Here is a 23,928-nt window from a genome sequence, read left to right as displayed (position 1 = left end):
CCATTCCCCTGCTCAGGGCAACCTGTGGCTGTCTGGGGCAGCTGCCCATTTTTGCCCAGCCCTAGAGCCAGATCCGCCCCAGGACATCCTAGGCTTTGGGTCTATTTTAACAGCCTTCCACAGATGCTTCCAGATCTTCACTAGCTACCACCCTGCGCAGAGACACTGAAGCTAAAGAAAGGATATGCTGAAAGATACCCAAAAGTTAGGTTTTATGACCCAGCTCTTTGTCAAGGGCATTTCCATCTGTGCAGATTCCTCAGGGCACACTAACACACGCAGAGTGAAACCCCACGGGGTGAGCAATGGCCTGACCTCCCTGGGTAGACTCAGCACACGCAGACAAGCAGTGGAGCTCCCCCCTTGCCTCTGCACCCTCTAACTTCTTTCAGAGAGTATACATGTCTCACTTGCTCCCCAGGTGCTGTAAGGGAGCACACTACCAACTTGCAGAAGCTGGAGCCAGCTTAAAAATTCCACCAATTAAGTGTTGGCGGAGGTGTTTGGAAAGACATTCCGATATATATATAGTGCTATAAAGTGTTTCCCTAGAAACTGAGAAAGAAGTTGAACAATACGAAAGTACCCAGGCTGCTAACAGCTATCGCTGCTGCTGAGCGGTGTCTGGGCTGTAGGGAGCATTCAGCAGAGGGAACTTCTTTTGCAGGGCTTTTTTGGCTACCAAGGATTTCTAGTTGGTAGCACAAAAATACGAAAAACGAACCTCTACACCAGGTCTTGCTTCCCCGTGCCCTCCTGTTTCGCCCCTCTTCTTGCACCCAGTGTCGGCTGATGGGAAATGCTCTGTGAGTCTGTGGCTGCAGACTGAGAAATGCCCCATGCATTTTAGTGCTCCCAGCTTGCGGATTCCTTCCTAGGTGCCCCTGCTGCATCCCACCACCCCAGCACCCCCAGGCATGCAGAGGGCAAACCCTACAAACCAGGCAACCAGCCTTCTTTTGAATGGCAGCTTATAAAATGGTTTATTTTGTTCAACAGCACAGCTTATATATGGCCGTCTCTACTGCTGACATAAATCAATACTGTTACGTTTTTCCTCATAAAGGATCCGTACAGTTTTACTTTGCTCTTTTCTGGCACTGTGTGTTCTGCCTGCCATTATCCTCAGGAGTAAGCACGCTCATCCACATCAGCTCAGCAAGTGGAATGGGACATTGTATCAGGTGTATACCAAGGGATAAAGACACTCAGCTCTCATCTACATGTTCCTCTGATCACGGCACTGTTCCTACCTGGGGGATGCAGGCAAAGAAGACTGGGCTCTGTAGAAAACCTTCTCAATCAGTATGTCTGTCTCCACAGATACCTTTCTGGATGGATGCTGCAAGTATTACAGGACTATTAGAGTTGATCTTCCTTTAGAAAAGGGACTAGGAAAAGAAGAATGCTCTAGGCTGATTCTGGCCTGTTAAATGACATTTTAGCCTGGTATTTCTCACCTAAACAGAAATATGATCAAAGTCATTGAGATAAACAATGATTTAATAATGACTCAAAGCATAGAAGCTGGAGAGGTTTTGAAAAGAGCTTGTGTATATATAAGAATAAACACTTATATTGCAAGTTCCTGGAAGAATCTTAAGCTGTTTGCTTTCCACAAATCCCCACTCGCAGGGCACTCGGAGCACACAAGCTCTTTACTAAACCCCTTCTGTTTTCTACACTTTGGGTCATTAAATCAGACACTTCCTTAGTTCCAGCCACTCAGGACCCAGCTTTGCCCTTGCCCTAAGAGCCATCTCTGCTTCCAGCCTGGTTTTCTGGCTGTCCTGCCTCACAGCTCAGCTCCCGGTCCCCTCGGTCCTCACTGCTGGCTGCCAGCATCCTAAGCTACGGGAACACAGGGAGCAAGGGCACACGCTGACTCTTCTCTTAGGACATCCCTTAGTTACTCCCGGGCTTCAGGGACGGAGCTCTTTGGGTCAGTCTCTCTCCTGCTACTGACTATGGCTCCTGCTTCCTCCCAGGGGTGGATGAGGGGAAGAGACCAAAGACCTTCTCTGCCTCTTTCTGCAGTCAGCCATCCCGCCAGTGTAGCAGCTTTAGGTAACAAACCCATCCTAGAGCCAGCTATCAACAGCATCGCTTCTTGCGGTCCACGGAAAGAGGAGCCTCTTGAGCCAACACAGCAAGGCTCTGGGTTTGGGACTCACTCAAACATAGAACCTGACTCAAAAGGGCATATCATCAAGGTCTGTTGTCAGAAATAGTGTTCACTATGCCTTTGTGTGAGGACTTCGAAAACAGCAGCTGGGTTAAATAATGGAATATTTTCTTTGCTGGCAAAGACACACAGCTAATTCAACCAATTTGATTCCTTGTTCCCTCACCTTGCTTCTCATTTCTCAAAGTCAAGACAAGATTAATGAACCCCACATGACTGCTGGAGGGCTCTGCATTTTTCAGAGTACTTCAAGCCACAAAAATACCTTCAGCCGCAAACTAAGGAAAGTATAAAGTTGATAAAGCCAAGTTTGGAAGCAATTAACATCAACCTAAAATTCAGCTACTTTGGGGGCTCAGCTTAGGAATTAAAAGAAGTTACTGTTGTGACAAACTCAAACAATACATTGTTTCTCCATAGTTGATTTAGCAAAGGGAGTCTGCCTTCACCAACAGCTACAACCAAAAGGCTTACATAAGAGCTATTTACTTGCACTCAACGTTCTCCTGGGTTTTTTTTTTTTTCAAAAGCTTATTTCTCAAAAGCGAAAACAGCCTCTCCCCAACACCTGAGGAAGCAAGAAACCTTTACACAGTGTGACATACACAAAACAGCTCTGACCACACTCAGGAGCAACCCATTCAAATAGCAAAGGGTTGCCCTTGTTGCTCAAGAACGCAAGAGCTCCAGCCAGCAGAACCACAGCTCTGCTCTCCCAGTCCTGGCTGCACCCCTGGCAACGGGATGAATGAATCAACAATGAGTGCTGGAGCTCAAAGAAGGGAAAACACACCAGAACGGGCAACCACACCATTCAGAACTGACATACATTCGAGTCACCTGAGCTCCCAGCAATGTGAAGGAGTCGTGAGATAAGGAGGGACTGGCACACCAACAGTGAGCTTTACTTCATTCCTGGGTAGCGGGAACGCACTGCAGTGAGATGAAAGTCTTACCAAAGGTCTAGAAGGCTTTAATAGTCTTTAATAAGGCCATTGCTCACTCACTGTGTGTGGCACATTTGCAAACTATGCTGGCAAGTGCCCAAGAGAAGCAGAGCCCTCTCCGGGTGGCTCAGCAAGGTCCGCAGGTGCCGCTCCTGGTACACAGAAGCTCCTCTCACGGTTGTCATGGGCAGAGTTATTATGTACCTACCCACACTCTGTAAAGCCCACTGCCTGGTTTGTACACGCGAAACCATGGACTCCCAGGTGACTTCTGTACACACAGACTATGTCTGGTTTCACTGGTAATTTGGCACAACGGGAGCATATCAAAAGCAGCTGGTGCTGCGGCCCCTATGTCTCCACTCTGTGCAGGGCATGGTGGGGTATTTTGGATTAGATTTAGCCTGGTCTCGCTTCCTGAATGTCCCCACCACGCCTGAACGTGCGAGCTGCATGGTTTGAGCCCATGCTTCAAAACCTGTAGTCCTCATTGTGGCTGCAGAGTGCGTGGTGCAGAGCTGCTGGTTAAATGCCTTCCAAGAGAAATGTAGCTCCTCAGTCCCCTTGCTAAGCGCTACGTGGTCTGAACTGATACACCACGTGTGGGGGTGACCAGGGCATCCACCTTACTGCTGTTCTGCACTGAAATGTAAGGGTAGGCACAGTAAAACAAACTGCAGCAAAACCATCTCTGTGCCTATTTTCCTTTTGTATAATCCTCAAAGAGATTCAGCCTTCTTCCGCTTTCTCTGAGGCTGTCAAAATCACTGCGTTTGTATGAAAGTAAAATTGACTAACGCACCAAACCCCAGAAAAACTGAAAAAAAGAGAAGCGCAAACGTGTTTTGAAGGTTTGTAGACATTTACAATAACCATGGGCAAACACCTTGACAGGAGCAGGCAGGGCAGCAGCCTGCTTGCTAAAACTCTTGCAACAGCTCTGGCTCCGAACAGAAGACTCGGTGGTGTGCCACAACCTTCGGGGGAGGACGAGGTCTGTGCCAGCCAGGGCAGCACCGGAGGGATTTGCAGGAGCTCCTGCCCCTTGGCCAGAGGGCAGCAGCAGCAAACAGCATACAGCCCACCGCTGTGCTAGAGCAGGTCAGTCAGGACTGCTGTACTCCTGTTTGTAGTGTGCCCAACTAACATTTTTTATAAAGTTGCTGGAAATGAAGAGAATAAAGGGAACATCTTTCCCCCCCCCATATTCTAACCGATCCAAGGGTTCGAGTTTTAGTTCCAAACCACTTGACAGCATCTCATTAACTTGCTGCCTATAATAAATGTGTCCAATAACAATCACCAAGTCACACAAAATTAAAAAATTCTGTAAAATATAAATTGGAAATACTTGTGAGGTCATTTATTTTTCTACACTAGAATTAGAGCAAATCAGGTCTGCCACCCCCCTCGGCCGTGATAAATGCAAGTCCCAAAGTAGACTGTCTAAAATTTCCAGGAATGTCTCTCTAACCTCACAGTGCAGCCTTTGTAACATTCATGGCCAAATTTTTGTACATTTGTGCAGTTGACTCTGCCTGCAGCGCTTCAGGTAGCTACAGAGATGCAACACAAACACCTGTCTACAGATGATGTATGCCATCACTTGGCACCCTCTGGGGCACCTCATGAAAATCTGTTGAGGGCAGGATCCCTGCGCCCACAGCCAGCCCAGCTGGCTGGAGTAGGACACCTGTAGCACTTGTTGCTCTGAACCAATGAGTGACATGCTGCTTCCACAGGGCTCAGCTCTAAACAAAGTCAACATGTCTCTCTCTCCTCCCATGCTGCTCCTGCCCTCGTGTTGTCAAAGCATCTCCCATTTCCCCAAGCTTTGCTCCCCTCTGGAGCATCCCTGAGCTCTGCCGGGATGGGGAGAGGGGACCCAGGTGCCCCCACCTCTCAGGTTTTCCATATGCAGCTCTGGAAAACAACACGTGGAAGCCTCTGGCTCAAACAGAAAACATTTGGTATTTCACAACTCAGCAAAAAGGCTGAAATCGGGGCAGACAAAGGAGAAACATCAGCTGCTTGCTGGTAGCTGACAAGCAAAACTCTCAAAACCAAAAACCCATGGTTTGGAAAAGTGTGGAGCCAAAATAAAATCAAGTGCCTACCACAAAGTCTGTTTATGTAACCCGTCACACTAAATGAAGAACTGCCTCAGTCCAGCTCTGAAAGAGATCCTAGGAACAAAGGAATAAAATCATTCCTGCTCTAACGAAGTGAGGTCTGACCGCAGTGTTTGATCAAAACAGCTGGGGAGCAGTGAATCAATATTGCTTCAGGAGAGCTTTCAAATTCACGTGGATTTTCATTCATCAGATCCCCGGGAAGAGCTTGTGTTGCCTCTTTTAACATCTAAATGGGAAGCTGGATGAAGTAATTCACCAGATGAGAATTTCCCCCAAAAAGATCCTCCCACTGCCCTGCCAGGGTCAGACCGCAGCAGCTGCCTGCACCAACCAGCCTCCAGAAGAAGCAGCCTCTTGAGGCACTCTCCAAAAAACCTTTCCCCAGGCCCATGCAATGGGCATTTTCCACAACAAGCTGATCAAAGGAGACCCCCCTGCTCTGCCCATGCTCCGGCACTCCCCGAGCACCCAACCCTCCCCCTCCCAAGCACTTCTCATTACACTCAGGCTACTACGCATACAGGAAAGTATCACACGTAGGAAGAGAAAGTCTAATTCTGATCGGTGTCAGTTTTATTTGGGTTTGGTTTGGGGGGGCTTGGGGGAAGGGTGAGGTTTTGGCTAAGGGGTTTTTTTGGACCAGGATTAGGGCTGATTAGAATTATAGCAACATTCAAAAATAGGAAGACAGACAATGTTCTGTCAGTTCCTACAAATAGCAAATTACAAAACTCCCAATAGATCGCTTCAAAACATCAACGCTTGGTCAGACCTACTCGGTGTCTGTCTCCATCAGTGGCAAATAGCACGACTGACAAAAATATATGGGTAAGGTAAAGATATGTCACGCTTCCCTCCTGGTATACAGCCTCCCTGTGTCCAGGCACTTGTGGCTCAGGCACTTGCTGAGACAGTTTCTTTGTGCCCCTCGGTGTTTGTGAACTGACAGATTCTCCTTCTGTGAATGATGAAATGTATACTGGGGGATTTTTTTCACCATAGTGAGAAACAGAAGATTTTTTTTAACTAGTGTCTTTAGAGGAAGGAAAAGATTGGAGGGAAAATTGCCTGGTGTCAGCACCTTAATTCCCTTTACAGAGAAACAGCAGTAGCCTACGCATTTAACTACACTTCTGGTATTAAAAAGGCAAGACAAATTTCATTAAGCAAAACACATTACCTCTCAGTATTGATTACTGGGTTATAAATCCGACCTGCTAAGTGTGCATTAAAGCAGCAACCTGGAATTGCTGGTGTCTTTCGTGACACTTGAGCAGGTGAATGAAGACCAGAGATGTTCTCTCTGATAGTACAGCACTTTGAGGAGGCTCATTAAGAACAGAAATTGTCTTTGAAAATGTATTCTCTCGCTCTGTGCACGCAACTGCAGAGAACGGGTTGTGGCTTGCACAGAGCACATCCCAACCAGAAAGCCCAAGAGCTGGGAAGCTGTGACAATAGGGTGGCATGACAGATCCTCTCCGAGGTGTAAGACCCTGCTCCCCTCTTCTCTGTACTGTTTCCTCCTGATCCCTGTTCAGCAGCTCCTTAGGGAAAGGTTTCCTGGAAGACCAGAGTACATGCATTTGATCTCTCTCTGTCAGAGCAATTTTCTCCGAGACATTTCCCCATGTATGTGCCACTTGAGCATCCAGGCAGGGGAAGGGTGAAGAATTACCCCCCGAAATAAAAACATGAAACATCTAAAAACTAGGCCTTGAGTGGATTTTAAGAAAACTCTTTGTGGAAACATACACCTGTCACTGCAACTGAATACTGCCTCCTCCTGTGCCTGGGCCAGCAACATGGGTTTGGTCAGAAACTTGATGTCCTTGTGTGAAGTGGGTTTGGCGGGTCTCTAAGTTCAGCTCCTCCCACCCAGTTCAGCATCACCAGCAGCCTGGCCAGTCAAAAGGCCAAGAAACAAAAGGGACAAATGCTAGTCCTACAGCAAGACCCTGCAGATCACACCTGAGGGAGAATGGCAGCGCTGATGCCAGCCCTGTGTCCCAGGGACAGCTGCAAACAGGATTTCTAGCCTTTTTGAACAATTCCTGTTGGCAACACGCTTCCAGGATCAAAATGTTCCACATTGAAGTTTGCCTCTCACTGATACCAGTAGCGTGCCCAGGGGGGTGAAATTATTTCAGAGATATCATTTTTTTGCTTGCCCAGTATAAGGCAGCAGAGATGAGGTGGTAAGTTTTTAGGCCATTGCACCAAAAAGAAAAAAAATCTGGAATCAGACTTCCAGCAGGCACTGACAGGCCCATTCCTGGTCCTTGATGGGGCTCTATCCATCCTACTGCAAGAAGTCTTTGACTTGGCTATGCCACATCTGACATTTACACAAAGAACAGGGAGACACTACACCTTCACAGAAGCTCCAAACTAGACATCGCCTCACGAGCAGAGACCTTAATTTACAGGCAAACAGAAAATACCACCCTGCAGCTTTGCAAACACATTTCATGGTTGCTGCTCCCATGAAGTTCACCAGCTGGATGAGACGTGATATAGGAGGAGCCACGTAGTTTATCCTACCTCACATTAACGTCAAGTTCTTCCATCACAGGCAACAGGCATAGGTAGCTGGGAGTTCAATGTCCATAGAAGAGACCTCGTCCTGCAGCGGAGAGAGTTAGAAAGGACAGATATAAGTTGCAGGATCTCTTACAGATGCACATTTACCCCAGTGAAGGTGCCCATATGCTGCATTTCTGTCCCTCTAGCCTGGCTTCTCTTGAAAGCAGAAGTTATGTAGACATGTCAAAATGAAGTCATACCATTGCATAGAGCTGTCATAACACAATTTTCTGTTTTCTACCCTAACATATATCTATCTCACACCAAGGTGCATGCCTGGAAGCACAAAATCAAGCTGAAGTGACAGACAGCCCTTCGTGGCTGTGCATACGCCACCCGTAACTTAGGGCTAAGAGAGCACTTCAATGTCCCAGTGGCACACTGGGTCCACTGAAAACAACAAAAAAATTCCCCCTTTTATGAGCTAGGATCTGCCTTTAATCTACTCCATGATCACGTCTTCTCCTGGGAACTTCTGGGATTTAGATTCCCAGAGGACAGTTCCAGCTGCAGCAAGGCAGTAAGGGCTGCTACACTGGCACAGCGAAGAGGCTCTTCTGGACAAATGCTCAGTTTCCATAGGGGTGAGGAGAAGCTGCGTAGGCAAAAGTCACATGACGCCATGCATAGGATACAGATCACATCTAAGACTGTACCTGTCACAGTCCTCTGTAGACATCTCGTGTCACTTGCTGAAAAACGCCACTCTCTCTAGTGCTGCCTCTAACAGCAGCAGCTCCTTCCCTCTAATTACCACAAATGAGTTAATAGAAAAATAATTTTAAAAGACACAAACATGAAGCATTATACCAGTGCACACAGCATACTAGGGTGTACCCAGTGAGCTCTGGGTGCTGATATGGGAAGGGGCACACGCAAAAATACCCCTGGTCAATCCATCCTGTCCTTCTGCAAGTTATATCTCCCAATGACTCCAGAGGGATCCACGTGTATATATTGTCAAGGACTCTCACACCTGAAACAGTCTTATTTCTAGAAATAAATGCCAGCAACATCAATTACTAATATAGGCACCATTCTCATGACCTGATCTCCAAGATCAACTTTTGATGAAGCTTATGAAAAAACATTATGTTGCAATTCTGGTGACACCAAGGAGCTGAACACTGTGATATGTGACCCCTTCCCACCTACGCTTACATTCAAAATTACACATGACAGCATGCACACATGTAGCTTAGAATCTTCATGGTAATGTTCAAACTTTCAAAGCTACAAAAAGTAGTTTTTTTAAATACAGTCAGCTCAAGAAGGCTTGCAAAACTTGGCTGGGAAAACGTAAGTAAGAGTGCTTGGTAAATTAGTTTCTGTTTTCACACAAAATTAAAACATTGACTTACCACTAAATTAAAACAGGTTTCCTGTGACACTGTATTGTACAGCCTTATGAATACTTAATAGCAGTACTGCAGTTACAGAGAACTAAATGATTTGCACCCCAAGTTAAAATAAATATACTTACTCCCAATAACACTAAGTGATATAAATATTAATGTGATTTTTAATTCTATCAAGATTCCATCATGACTCCAAAGAAATGAATGTACCATCTTAATAAAGAATTTGTGTATTTGCTGCTGTTAATCCAGTGGAAAAAATAGGATACGTTTCAGAGCACTTCAGACTGTTGATTGCCCCTTGTGTTGTGCCTCTAGAGGGCCAAGGATAACGCCACCACCACAGCGCTATTAATAACAACTCAAATGTAAATAATGCCATTGTGGTTGCTTGGCTTCAAAGCTAAGATTGTAATAGTACTGACTCAGACTTCCTAGACACGATGCCAGGTTTGCACTGCAAACGAACACCCACTACCCAGGCCTGGTTCACTGTTTACCAGGACTAGTACTTCAGTACGTATAGACTATACATGTTTTGCAAGCAAAAAAAAATACTCAAGTCAAAAGGGCATTTTTATCTGAAGGTGGAAACCTTCAGAATTTGGCCACTATTTACAGCTTAAGCCTTCAAGTGGTTTCAAAGGGCACTCTGGAATCTGGTGACTTAAAGACTACTGCCATATTTTGCAAATACAAGGGTGAGAGGTCTAGAGTTTCTGATCAAGCCACCTCTGTGGCCCTAAGACCTGACCTCCAGCTTTAATTTGGGGGGGAAAAAAAAGCTCTCCTGCACTCCTGCTCTGGAGATCTTCCATAGCACAAAATGCCTCCTCGCACGCTGCTGGGATGGCTGCCTGTCAAAGATGCAGGAAGAATATCCTGGAATATGGTCTTGGGGATGTAAAAATATAATCAATAGTCTTTGAGCTCAAATGGACAACAAGAAACCTAATTATTTCATCTGCAAAGAGGTTTAAGTAACTGCTTCAAATCATTCATTTGTTCAGCATATAGGTTAAATTTTTTTCAGTTAATTCAGACGCAAATCCATCAGAATAGGTCCGATATGGTGCTTTGTTTCCATGAGGACAGGAATCCATTCTTCCCTGTCCTGTCATTTCAAAAAGGGTAAATAAGAACCGAAGAGACCATTCTATAAACTGCAACAAAACCCATGAGGTGTCTTGACCCATCCCCTCTGGCTGCCAGAACGATTTGTGAGCACCGGTGAATTCTGCCTAACAGCATCCTTTGAAAGCCAGTTGTCTCGGTTTACTGGGGAGGCACAATGAGATTGACTGATCTCCACCAAGAGGGCTCAGAGCACGGCAGAAGCAGTCCCTGGGCATAAGATATAGATATTAAACTGATCTTAGCACTGAGATAGCACAGGTACGTCACAAGGAAAATCTGCTCAAATGTTGACACCGACTCAGGGGAAATTGTTCCTTGGCTGCGTCGAAGGAGAGCGGCTTCCTCACTTATTGCTGCAGTGGGAAGTTACGGAACTGCTTTGCAGTTCTTGAATTACAAGGAAAAGCAGGGGGACCCAGCAAGAGCCGAGGGTAGGAATAAAAGAAAACAGAATAAAAATCACTTATCTGCACCGTCACCGTCCCCCACACTCCCTTCAGTATCAGGGTTTAAGAGGTACCTTGTGAAACTTTTTAAAACAAGCAAAATTCACAATTTCGGTACAATCAGGATTGTTGTCCTACCTATTCATCAGCATGTACTTTTCTACGCAGCCACCAGCACTGCTGGTCCTTCAGTCACAGCGAGTGTGACACTTAAAAACCCAAGAAAATATTTTTGTTTCCATTTGTATTTTCTTCACTTGTCTTGTGTTTAATATATGCAGTAGAAATGACATTTTCGGCACAAAATAGCAAAAAAATGAAGGTTTTAAGGATTTTGATAAAACTAGGAATTTTGTACACAAATACCCAGCTACATCTCACTGTGTCGTTAGTGTTTCTGGCAGCCACCCCATACACTGTGACCACGTTTCTTATATTGCACCTCGTATACCGTTTACTTTTATCATTCTTTGTATATTCCTAAGCTCTGCAGCCCTAAGAACATTTGTTTTTTCCCCACAAGCGTTATTTCTTTCCCCACAAACAGGCACCATTTGGGTCTGAACGGGCAATGCCTTTAAAGCCTCACACCCCACAGCCCCCCAGGATGGGAAACCTCCCACCACTGCACGGGAGACCCGCGGTGTTTGAAGGGCTGCTAGTACTTATGATGAAGAATATAATGAACATACAACGGAAGGACACTAAGCAAATGACTTTATTCAGCTTTCCTCAGCTTCTCCATACTGGATTTTAAAATTGGATCTTCCTCCCCTTTTGCTCCCCCCATGACACCGCAGTGGTTACTTGTAGTTGTTGCAGACCTAAAGAAAGCGATGTCAATACCATGCAACAAAAAAAAATCTCCACAAATTATTCTGTAAATGTGTCTGGCTCACACAGAGGGCCTGGTGCTATTTTTTGTTATTGAAGTGATTACTCATACTCAATTAGGAAGCTGTTCTCTGCCTCAGAAAGACAACACTGACCTCCTAACTCAACCTTTACACCCTCCATCACACACAAATATTCCCTTCAGCACAGGAGAGCGGCTCTGCCGTTGTGTGTGACGGGGATTAAGGCACGTGGAGCCACGCACATCCCTGTGGCCAAGTCATAGTCCCTGAGCATGAGCATCCAGCTTCCGACAGCTCACGGGCAGTCCCTGCTCTACAGCATGGGCTGAGGGCAACGGTCCTGAAAACCCATCTGAAAACCCATGGTCTTCCTCTCCTGGGCTCCAGAGCTTTTCCATCACGGGTCTGCCGAGAGCAGCCCTGCTCACAACCTGCTGCAGAACCTGACTGGGGCTCTGGCTCTGGTTTCTCCTGTGAATCTGGTTCCTGGCTCCTAGCACGGGCTCCTGCCCGGAGACAGGTCCGCTCCGCTGGCCAGACTGGAGAGTCAGGCTGAGCCTCCGCACTCCAGGTGCGCACCCAAATAAGCCTTCTTGTGTGTGTCCTCTTCAGGTTTGGTACCAGGGGCTGCAATGAAAAGCTCACCACAGTGATCTACCTAAGGACTTCGATTACCACGAAGGGCTAAATTCAGGCAGTGAAGAGAAATTGCTTCACTCTTTCAGGTGTCAATACAAAATTAATTTTGATAACTCCTGCAAAATGGAAGAAAAAATTTTCAGTGATTGTGTACATCAAAATTCCAGTTTGGGCTCACCTTGTTTGCTTGATTTTCCTGCAGAATTTTGTGATTTTAATATGCACTGAAGTTACACAGTATCTGTACCATCATGCTATCATGGAGACCTCTACAGTAACCGAAGCTTTCTACATTACAACAACAACAAATCAAACATGGAACTCTCTAACAGAAACCCAAACTGAAAAAAAAAAAAAAAAAAGGCCTTTGCAAAGAACTGTTTGCCCAGTGAAATTTAACTGAAGTCAGTACTCTTGTTAGTATTTTCACTTCAGCAAAGCACAACATTTTTAAATGCAAAAAAAAATACCCACCCAGCATCTCCAGCAGGCTTGACATGACAGCACCATAGACTTTCCTTGTGAGACAAGAACTCATTTTATTCTCCAGTAATCATTGCCACCAAGAGCAAGACAGACATACCACGTGTGTATGACTAACCTTAGTCATCACTGCACAGGAGACTGGCTCCGGCTTGGGAAGGGTGATCCAGTAATAAGCCTCAGCAAGGCCACACTGATGGGGTTCAGGGAAGTCAGAAGACATCCATCTGTCAAGATGGGATCAGCTGCATGCTTGTGCCTCACTCCTTCACCTGACACACCACCAAGTCACCTTAGCAGATGCTCCTCTACCTCTGCCCCTTCTCCTCCTCGTCTCCAAGTGGTGGGGGATAGGAAAGGGAAAATGCAATGAGAAGATGGATAAACTGATGTATCTTCCCAGCCAAGCTGTAGGGAGTCTCGGGGAAACTTCACTCAGTGGCTGTAAGGTATTAACAAAGAATTCATTTCTCAGAGACCATAAGAAGTTAGCTGGTGGCCAACAACTAATTCTGTCTCTTAAGTGACCATCAGCTCATCTGCTCTATGGCCGTGGGTCTGCCCAGTAGAGATGAAAATGTTCCACCAGATGACAGCAATAGCCACGCCAGTCTTCCAAGACATTTTCCTTGCAAGGCACTGATTAACTGAGACACTGACACATTCTTCAACCAATTCATTTCCATCCCACTCAAGGCCCATCTAGCTCCACTTTCTGTCACTGCTGAGCTGATGACAACAGAGGAATTGAGTCATTCCGAAAAACTTACACCCCCATTTCCTGCAGTGCTGGACTGTGCTGCTTCATCATTTCTGACATCTTAAACGAAGCCGCTTCTAGGGTGGACTGAGCAGTCTCAAAAGCCCATCTCATTTTACATACAGATGAATATGTATTTACATACAGATGAATATGTTCCTTCTGCTCTACTGCACCAGAGAGGAGACAGGGGTAACCCTAAATTCAGTTCCTGAGTGTCTCATGCTCCCTGTGAAGAACTGAACTTATCACTGCAGTTCTCCAACTTCACTCTTCTCTTTACAAACATAAGGTAAAAAAATGCCCTTTTCCCCCATCCTTGGCCACCTTTGTCTTTTTAGAGCAGGGTATGGTGTGCAGCGATGATGAGCTGATGCAACCTCCCACTTCAGCGTAGACATCCTGCAGACGCCCCTTGTTTTTGGGTAACACGGAGCAGTGGACTGATAAAAAAAGATGTCTCAGATGTTTGGAAAGCCTATTTAGCCTTGCCATAGAAATTGCTGTCCTCTACAACTCAGAGTATAAGTTCTTGCAAGTACAGGGAGTCATTTAGCTTTCATCCAGTATTTGTGATTCCTGATTGAGGCCAGAGGAATCACTCTAGCATAAATAAAGACTACTACTACTACTGCTATCTGAATCTGATATTTCAAGAGGCTCCTCAGTTTCTGGAGTGAACATCTGCCAAATTAAAGCTGTGATTGAATAAAAAAAAGCTGTTGCTCAATTCCCACCGCATTTCACATTTCTGGTTGTGACTTTTATCGTAGCTCCACCTTCATCATTACCAGAGAAAGAGAAGTTGTTAGCAGAAGCTAACTGGACAAGATCTGCCCAGGCTGCATTAAACCGATGCTGTGAAGTGACAGCCACCTCAACCCACTGACAATTTCTTGCTCATCACTGCAGAGCAGTCCAAAACCCTCCAAGTGTCGCAAGAGAATATCCTGCCCATGACAACACTTGAGCAGTAGGAAATACCAGTGATCAGACTTGTTTTTTCCAGGATGAAATAGCTCCATTTCCACCGCCCATTATGGTGATGAAGGCCCTGCCTCCTCCCACAGCACTTCTTGCCTTCTCTGTCACTGCTGTCTCTTTTCTCCCCACGAAGGACAAAGCTGATAAGAAGTCCCTCAGTTGTCAGCAGAGACAGATTGCTGAACTGATTTTAATCAAATGTCATTCCAGCAGGTTAAAACACAACACTTTGCTTAAACGTAGAAAAATAAAAAGATAGACATGACATCACCTGAAGAAGAAACTGGAGTCCCGCTTTAAATAGAAAAAGACACAAGAAATGTCTTTTCACTGAAGGGTTATTTTTCAAAACAGTTCCTTAAATTCAGAGAGCCTCTGGCTTGACAACCCAAACCACAAGCACTGGGTTTAATGGGCTCGTGTTCCCGGGGGATGCAGGAGTCACAGGTGGGCCACAGGTCATGGAGGAAGCCAGCACCTTGTGCTCTCCTGTTTGCAGACAGGCAGGCTTCTCTTCACATCAATCTGGCCCTCATGGCCTCTCAGCTGTAACCTCTGTGCCCTGTCAATCTTACACCAAGGCATTCTGCACTTCCAAAAATGAAAGTTTAAATCCCACGTTCGAGTACCAAAAAATACTAACAGACAGCACAATGTAAGGGCTGTTCCCTTTGGAAAGGGCATGTGGAAGCAATTCTGCCTACTTGTTCTCTAGGGCCAAATATTTACAGCAGTCAAGTTTCCATGGGCTGTTCAAGGGTGACTTTTTTTCTATCCAGTGCAGAAACACTTGTACAAAATCCTTGTTTACACCACGCTACATTTGTGTAAGAGTTCTGAGGACGGAAAGCAGCTATAAAACCTGCGGGGTTATTTACTATGACACTTCACAACTTGCTCCTCTCACCTTCAGCAATTATTATCAGTTGGTAACCAAAACACTCCCAAGTCTTTGAATGAGTATCAAACCCTCAGCATAGGAAGCCAAGGGAAACATCCAGCTTGAGTCTGTGGGCCTCTTAAAAAGACCAAGATACAGTAAAAGATATCAATCAACAAATGAAGGCAAGAATGGTGGTTGAGTTCAACGAGTGCATCAGAAGTGTGGGCAGAAACACAAGATGGGCGTGAAACCCATGACACTCACAAATGGGTTTGTGTTTATAAGGACAAGCCACAATGTTAGTGCTCCTCATCACCACAAGGGACTAGAAACCATAGGTGTGTTTGATGGGGATTTGTACAGGGCTACCATGTTTCCTTCTTACCCACGTATCATAAAACTTCCAAATAATTCACTGTAAATTTTCCCTCTCTAGAAAACACTCCTTCCAGCTACTCTTGTTCTCCTGCCAGCATACACCAGGGTGTGGAAACCACTGCCCCAGAAAGGCACCAGCTGTGTTTTCTGTGCCTGCACTCAAAAAAAAATTAACTCTGTTCACACAGCAGAGAAATGTACACTATGAATGCTAGTAAATATAGAAATCCTTCAGTTCTGACATGGTGTGATGGTCCTGAAGGTAACTCACAGCTCCTGGACGAGCTACAGGACACCCAGCTCCATCACTAACTTGCTCTGCCTCTACAGATGGCCACACACACAGCGACCTGCTGCTCGCTGCAGTCAAGAGCAGGTCTACACTTTACACAAGATCCTTGCTTTTACCAATTCTTTAATAAACTACTAGCCAGTATGGTGCCCTCCTACTGCAAAAGAACTTTAGAGATAAGTGCTGGTGGTCTCGTGGCAGGGGTTAGCTCATACTCCAGCAAGAACACTGCAGCAGCGACGGGCAGTGACCGTGTCACTCCACAGCAATTCTCTGGTTTACAGCAGCCCAAGGCTCCAGGCTCTGGTTTAAAAAGCCACCCTGCTCCAAAGCAAACAGAAAATGACCCATGGAAAACACACGTTACCATGGGCATTCATCTTGTCACAAAGACACAGTGCTGCGCTGTTCTGAGCTCTGCTAATGACCATGTGCCGGCAGTTGGCACCTTGAGACAGCTGAGGAAAAGAGCAGTGAGAGCAGAGACATCACGGGGAGACCGGTACCGGTCCTTGCTCTGCCAGCTGTGCAGGCAAGCCTTTCCCACCTGGTTTTGTTCCTCATTTGGATTCCCATCCTGCCTGCAAAACCACTAGGGTAGCACTGCGTCACCCAGGCCACAGAGGGGGACCATGAGTCAAAGCAGATGAGCAAGCCAGGAAAGATTCCTCATCGTGCTCTGCAGATGAGCCCTCTGAGGCTGCCACCACACCGTGGGCACCGTGATTCATTCACAGCACAATAAAAGGGACCCAAGTGTCACTGGTCTTTTGCACTACCTTCCACGCCTACCTGATTTCCTACGTGGGTCCACATGTGGTGGACACGTTGCACTCCCCACCTGGAGGTCACGCATTACTATAACTTTATTGCGTTGGAATAAAATTCTCCTGATTTGTTTTAATTGCTGCCATAAGGTGCTTTTGTAGCTTACGAAACACAAGCAGGAAACAGCCTCCTGCTTTGAAGCCCAGAGCAGAGACGTGCCAGTCACTGTCTTTATGGTTCTGCAACCCCTGGACTTCAGCAGAAACAAGAGTATTTCCTGGCCAAGGTATCTTTGTTCATTGTTATTACTTCCGTGTAACTATGATTAAGAAATCGGTAGGGTTGTGCTGAATTATGTCCCCTGTAATTTCGGCTGTGCAAAGGGTTTAGGTGAAGCTTTAAATCTCGAGCATTAAAGCTTTCCTGTTACTTCTGTCTGACCGAACCGACTATTGACGGGAAGCTTTGGGGTGCCTCTGTCTGAACACCTTTGCAGCAGTAATCTCACAGAGGCTTTATTTATATGGAAATTTATAACCCATGGTGTGAAAGCCTACAGGCACGGACCTTACCCACTCCTGCCCAAGGGTGCCAAGAGACCTGCTCTGACCTGAGCACTGCCCTTGCTAAAAAAGGCCCAAATAAAATCCCCAGAACTCTGTAAACACGGGGGGTTAAGAAAAATAAACCAACACAAGCATGAAGCTGTTGCCAACATATCTCTCTGGGCAACAGCGCTGATCCCACACAGTTTAGCTCATTGCACCACATTCACACTTTCTCATCAACTTTCTTGATTGCCACTGACAGAGCAGAGCCAGGAGGTTTCTGCTGCCCCTGCGCTGGGGTGCAAATGCCATGGCCTCATGGGACATCTTAGAAAATCAAGCAGAGACAAAATCCCCAGAGCTCCGAGCCACAGATATACGTAACCAACCCAGCTGACTCATACCTCTGCTGCCATTTCTTCACACTCCATTAAAAGATGACAGCTTCTGGAGAGAAAACTGGCTGAGTATGTTCATCTTAAACCTGATCTGCCTCCGGCTCCCTTCAAAAAATTAGTTGAGCAGCACGCTAAAATAATCACAGTCCCCAAGAGACCATGTGATTCTCCAGATCTGTACAAAACATATAAAGTGCACAGCCACCATCTTTTCTGTTTAAGAAGCTGATACCATCAGGGAAAGTCAAAAGGTTAATTAATTAATTCCTTTTCTAAAAGACAGAGATGACGCAAGAGGGAACATGCTATGATACCTCCTCAGCACACCGGCTCTGATGCTACCTACAGAAGAGCTTGCTCCAAATACTTGATAGCAGTAACAGAATTACTTTGAGATGACTGTAGGTACTTACATACTGCAGCAATAAAACCGTAACCTTCTCTGGTGGTGGTCAGAGAGGAACAACTGGAGTATGCAAATTTTCTTGAGAGAAAGAAGTTAAAACAGTCACCATGGGGTCGGTATCTAACCAGGCTGGGCTGGCGGTTGTGCTACCCCCCATGCACTGCTAGCAGCAGTCTGGGTCAAGGGGGCTCAAACAAGAGCCTGTGCACCAGCTGCAGGCTTTTACCACTCATCATCCCAGGTGGGAGCCACAGGTGATCCCACCACAGAACAGATATTTGTAAGTCAGGGCCAAGAGCTGTGCTGGTACGGATTGAGCAGAAGTTGGGTTTTTCCCTGCCTAGCTATGCTGAGCTCAGTACCTTCCAAGATGCTGCTGATGTTTTCAACTTCTTTTAAATTAAATTACTGAATCCTTCTCAGGTTATTAGAAGTGAAGAAACCAAAATAAACTTGAGGCTGTGAGAATGTAAGAGTTGGTCCTGGAGATTGTTTTTTGGTGGGCTAAAGCTGAAAGCCTGACGGCACTCCTGATGGGAAGAGAGAAAAGGATAAATGAGCTTGGAGGATAAACTGCTTTCAAAAGGTTATTTCCAAAGTAAGAGTGACAGGACATGCCTTAGGTGGGCTGTGAGTTCTCATCAGCCAGACTCTTCAGGTAAAACAAGCTGTCCAGACACTAATTGTGTCTGATACCAGACACCTGGCAGCTATGAGATGTCATGTGGCTCATTTTCAGTAGTTTCAGAGAACAGTTATTTCTACCAGCACACATACTTCGAACAAGTGCATTTTTCAAGTTCTGCACATCTCAGGCTATTAATCCTTGAAAAATGTCCTCAGGCTGGTTTCTGTCAGGTCGTCTGTGATGTACCCTTTGCCATTGCTTCCCTCGTGAGGGAGGCACGATAATGGCATCCTGCTTTGCATTGCTAGTGAAGTGCAGGCTTCCTAACACCCCTGCTTGCTTTAGCTCTGCAGGGAATCAGCAGCTCTCCAAAGGAAGGAAGGGACTTAAAATCTGGCAGGACTTCAATGTAGAAGGCTTCACCCCTCATTTCTGGTGATACTGGAAGGACTCTTGGACGTGCATCCCACTGAGGATGAGATGTGCTGAAGCAGCATCTTCTGCTTCATACCCTGGACCAGGCATCAGCTCCACAGAGCTCTGTGGGTTATTCCCTCATCTTGATGCATCATGTAGAAGACAGGATGAGCGTGAGTACATTTGGCCAAGGCTTCTATGTGGGATGTCATGGTGCTGCACCAAGAGGAAATGTTTAGCGGATTAAGAAATGGTGATCACAGCAGTTCTCTATGTTTCTGAGAAACCAACAGGAAAAAAAAACAAAGCAGGAATACATGAAAAGACAGATGTGCATTAAAAAGTTTAGACAGTAATGTTTTTAACACCCCTGAAAACAGTGAGTTAAAACAGAAGGAAGGGTGTAAACAGATAAGAGCGATAACCACTAGGTCACAGACCTGCAGAACAGAGAAGCCTCTGTGCCAACAGCCCCGTAGGGAGGCACGGGTCAGATGTCACAGCTGACAAAAAAATACACAAAATACTGTAACGAGAAGAAAAGGGAATCTGGTAGCTGTGGATATATAGTAAAAACCTGGAGAATGGTCAGAAAGCAGTAACAGTTGTAGACAAATCTGTAAGCTGCAGAAGAGGTTGAATTGAGCATTTTGCAATGAAAAGAAATATAAAAAATTAGGTTAATCAGCTGGAAAACAGTGGAGTTGTTGACCATGATTCAGGAAAAGCAGACACCACCAGTAAATACTTCTGTCATATTTTTAGGAGCCATAATATGTGTTGATGAACTTTTCCATCCCTGCACATATTAAACAAAATGTTAAACAGCAATTATTAATGTTAGACACTTCAAAATTAGCAAGTCCAGATAATGATATACTTTTCTTTAGAAAGACCTTTAAGAGCGCTATAAGGAACCTTACACATGGTTGATCTTGATTTCTAGTAAAATTGGACAATCACAGTTAACAAAAAAAATGTACCAGTATTTTGAAAGAATAAGGTGGATAATCTAGATAATTATAAACCTATCAATCCAGGATTGCTCTAGCAATCTCTATCCAGCATGATAATAAAATGGATCATAAAGAATGCAATTCATCAAGAATTAAAGATGGAGAATAGAATTAAGAATCATAGAATCATTTAGGTTGGAAAAGACTTTTAAGATCATCGAGTCCAAGTGTTAACCCAGCACTGCCAAGTCCAGAGCTGCCTGCCCCCTCTTCCGAAGATCAGCAACTCCTTTTCTCCCTGAGTTCCAGCCCAAGCTCTCTGCTCAGCCAGGCTGGTCTTCCCCGCCGGCTCATCTGTCGGCACACGGGGACAGCCTGCTCCTGCGCCTTGAAGACCTCCTGCTTGAAGACTGTCCAGCCTTGCCGGAGCCCTTGGCCCTTCAGGGCTGCCTGCCCAGGGACCCTGTCAGCCAGGCTCCTCAACAGCCCAGTCTGCCCTCCACAAGTCCAAGGGGGCAGTTCTGCTGACCTCCCTCCTGACTTCTCCGAGAATGGAAAACTCCACCATTCTGTGATCGCTGTGCCCGAGGTGGCCTCCAGCCATCACATCACCCCCCAGCCCTTCTCCGCTCGCAAACAGCAGCTCCAGCGGGCGCCGTCCCTGGCTGGCTCCCCCGCCAGCCGTGTCAGACTGTTCTCTTCCACATGCTCCGGGAACCCCCGGACTGTTCCCTCTCTGCTGTGCTGTAGTTCCAGAGACATCTGGCAAGTTGAAGTCTCCTGCAAGAACAAGGGCTGGCAACTGTGAGACTTCTCCCGGCTGCTTCTAGAATATTTCGCCCACTTCTTCACCCTGGCTGGGCGGTCTGTATCAGACTGCCACCACCACACCTGCCTTGCTGGCCCTCCGCCTGATTCTTACCCGTAAACACACAACCCCAGCATCACCATCGTTAAGCTCTAGACAGAATTTGGCAAATCACTGTGGACCACAGGGGAATAAATTTTCCATCTCGGTATTTTCAGTGATAATCAGCAACAATACTGCTGTAATAAGTTGCTGTATTCTCTGAGAAAAGCATTTGATTTTGGCATTACATGTGGTCTTGATAAGGAAGCAACGACAGTATCGACTCCACACAGGACCCCTGAGCAGAATTAAACCCAGTATAGCGAGAGGTCTCAACATACATGCGAAAATGGAAATGCTGCCCAGCAATTCTGGTTTTAGCATGGTCTCCTGGGAATCTGTTATAAGTTTTCTGCTACTCAGTTTTTTACCCATGACAAGGAAAAATCCCTTGAAATCATCACTTAAGAGTTTGCTGGTGACCAAGATCAGTGGGATTTCCCTTGTGGGGAAAGGCTGGGAGAGCTGGGCCTGTGTAGCCTGGAGAAGAGCAGGCTGAGAGGGGATCTTACCAAGGGCTACAAATATCTTCAGGGCGAGTGCCAGGAGGACGGGGCCAGGCTCTGTTCAGTGGTGCCCAGTGACAGGACCAGGGGCAATGGGCACAAACTGAAACACAAGAAGTTCCTTCTGAGTATGAGGAAGAACTTCTTTACCTTGAGGGTGACAGAGCACAGGAACAGGCTGCCCAGGGAGGCTGTGGGGTCTCCTTCTCTGGGGACATTCAAAACCCACCTGGACGTGACCCTGTGCAGCCTGCCCTAGCCTGCTTGAGCAGGGGGTTGGACCGGCTGATCTCCAGAGGTCCCTTCCAACCCCAACCAGTCTGTCAGTCTGTGATTCTGATAAATTTAACAGGCAGACACTATACAGAGCAATGTGAATTGCTTGTATACATCTTACAAGAAAACAATATGTAACTGAGTATAGCCAAGGCAAGGCAAGATGTTTGGAAGCCAAAATAAAGGCAGTATTTACAGGACAGGGACAATTTGGCCTTGGAAACAGATGACTGTGAAAAGGAAATGAGGTCCCTGCTCATCATCAGCTCAGTGCAAGTCCCTACTGCCATTTGTTGTGGCTAACATAGTTCTCAGAAGAATCTTGAAATGAGAAAGCAGGTATGAGGCTGCTATGCTACCTTTCTCCATGCTGATGCTGACATGTTGGATAGCCAGAAACACATAGGGGAAAAGCCATGAACCTTATAAAAGAACATGAAGAGATGTTTTGACCATAGGATGCTTCTGGAGAGGAATCTAATTTATCCCAGCAGAGGCTGAAGAAGGACTTGAGCATGTCCTTGCAGGACATACTCAAGAAACAGGTCACTGGTAACAGGACAATCCTGGTGGCAGAAGACATTCTGGGGGCTGAAAGGTGAAACCAAGCAAATTCAGACAAGCAAGAAGATGCATATCTTTGACTTGCACTGATTGCGACTGCTGCAGTCAAACAGCGCAGCACAACAAAACACACTCCTGTTGGGAGGCAAATCTGTGCAGATAATGGCAAAGCAAAATCTGTGAGTGAATCTGCTGAACAGAGAGAAGAAATGGGTGCCTCTCCAGACAGTCAGGCTAATGGAGGGGAAAGCTATGACTGTAAAGATGAAATTGCAATGTAAAGGCATTGCAGGAGCATCCAAAGGTGTGAAGATTGAGTAATGTATCCAGACTGATGTGCATGGCATTTACCTAGTAGTTATCTTCCATCTCTAGTCACTGATTTCAGTCTTTCATTCTTTTAAACACAGCAAATCATTCAGTGGAAAAAAGATTCAGCAAAAAAACCCAGAATGCAGATAACTGATTGAGGTATTTTTTTTCCTTTCACATATGAGATGCCAGAATCTCACTGCCTGTCTAAGCAAGAGAAACTTCTGATGTTCAGACAATAGAATTGTGGAAATTTGATTCTTAGAACAGCAAGAAGGAAAAAAAATATGTAAAATATAAACCTGTGCTTGAGAAGCAGAACTTTCATTTCCCCCCTTCTGTAAGAGGAGAGAAAAGAATTACTCCTTTGTACCCCCTGAGACTTCAAGCTCATTCAAATGAGATTTAATCACTCAAGAGAACTGTTTGGAGCTTTTGTTCAGGATTTCTCACAACTAAGAGAAAAGCAAGTGCCACTTCAGAGCCTTCTGTTACATTAATTGCCAGGATAAAAGGAGGGAAATAAAAAGAACTGCATGTTCCTAAACAGTCCTAACTGCCTGAAAGCGCTCGCTTCCCAAACTAATCCCTTACCCCAGACACTTGATGACTTACTAGTGGCATTCAGTAAGGGGTAGCCAACTGCAACAGACTCTCTAATTATAGCATGACCTGTTGCTAATTACTGTTTGACTAACCCACTGCTGTTACATTATCACACTAAATAAATAATATCCACTCTCCCCTGGTAGTGTTTACTGAACGGATTTCCCATTCAGCCTCGACTGGAAGGTGTAAACAGTCCCCAGTGACACCAGCTGCTCCAGTCGGACCCAGCGGGTGGGGAGCCTTGCCTCACACGTGAGTAGTCATGATGGACAAGAGTGCTGAGCAAAGGTGACAGCCACCACCTTGGCCAACAAACCCCCAGCTCAGGCTGAGGTCCTCGGAGCTGGAAGCATGGACTGACCATGGCTGCAAGGGAGGTGCCGAGGGTCCCACGTGCCCTGGAGGTCTGGGAGCAGGTTAGGGGGTTCTGAACATGATGTTTTCAAGGCAATGCACCAGTATCATCAAACACCAGATGCTGCATCCCACATATGCATTTTGGGAAGACTGTTGATCAAATCCAGCTGGCAGGTCCAGGCCTGCATGCCTTCCAGCCACTT

At 46.0% G+C, this 23,928-nt stretch overlaps 1 protein-coding gene across 2 annotated transcripts in view; it reads right to left on the bottom strand.

Moving 5' to 3' along the window:
• Positions 1-23,928, bottom strand: part of HTR4 (5-hydroxytryptamine receptor 4) — a 154,868-nt gene that overhangs the window by 102,530 nt on the left and 28,410 nt on the right. For both annotated transcript variants that reach the window (XR_005829233.1, XM_040602927.1), the window contains exon 3: positions 7,812-7,893. Coding sequence is in view for 1 of the 2 variants with exons in the window: in XM_040602927.1 (XP_040458861.1) it covers positions 7,812-7,837 (26 nt within the window). In the remaining variant the exon portion in view is untranslated. The remainder of the gene's footprint in view (positions 1-7,811; positions 7,894-23,928) is intronic.

The sequence above is a fragment of the Falco naumanni genome, chromosome 8 (assembly GCF_017639655.2).
Source record: "Falco naumanni isolate bFalNau1 chromosome 8, bFalNau1.pat, whole genome shotgun sequence".
NCBI lineage: Eukaryota > Metazoa > Chordata > Aves > Falconiformes > Falconidae > Falco > Falco naumanni.
Note: the sequence above shows the minus strand (reverse complement) of the source record. Positions and strands in the feature narration are given on the sequence as shown.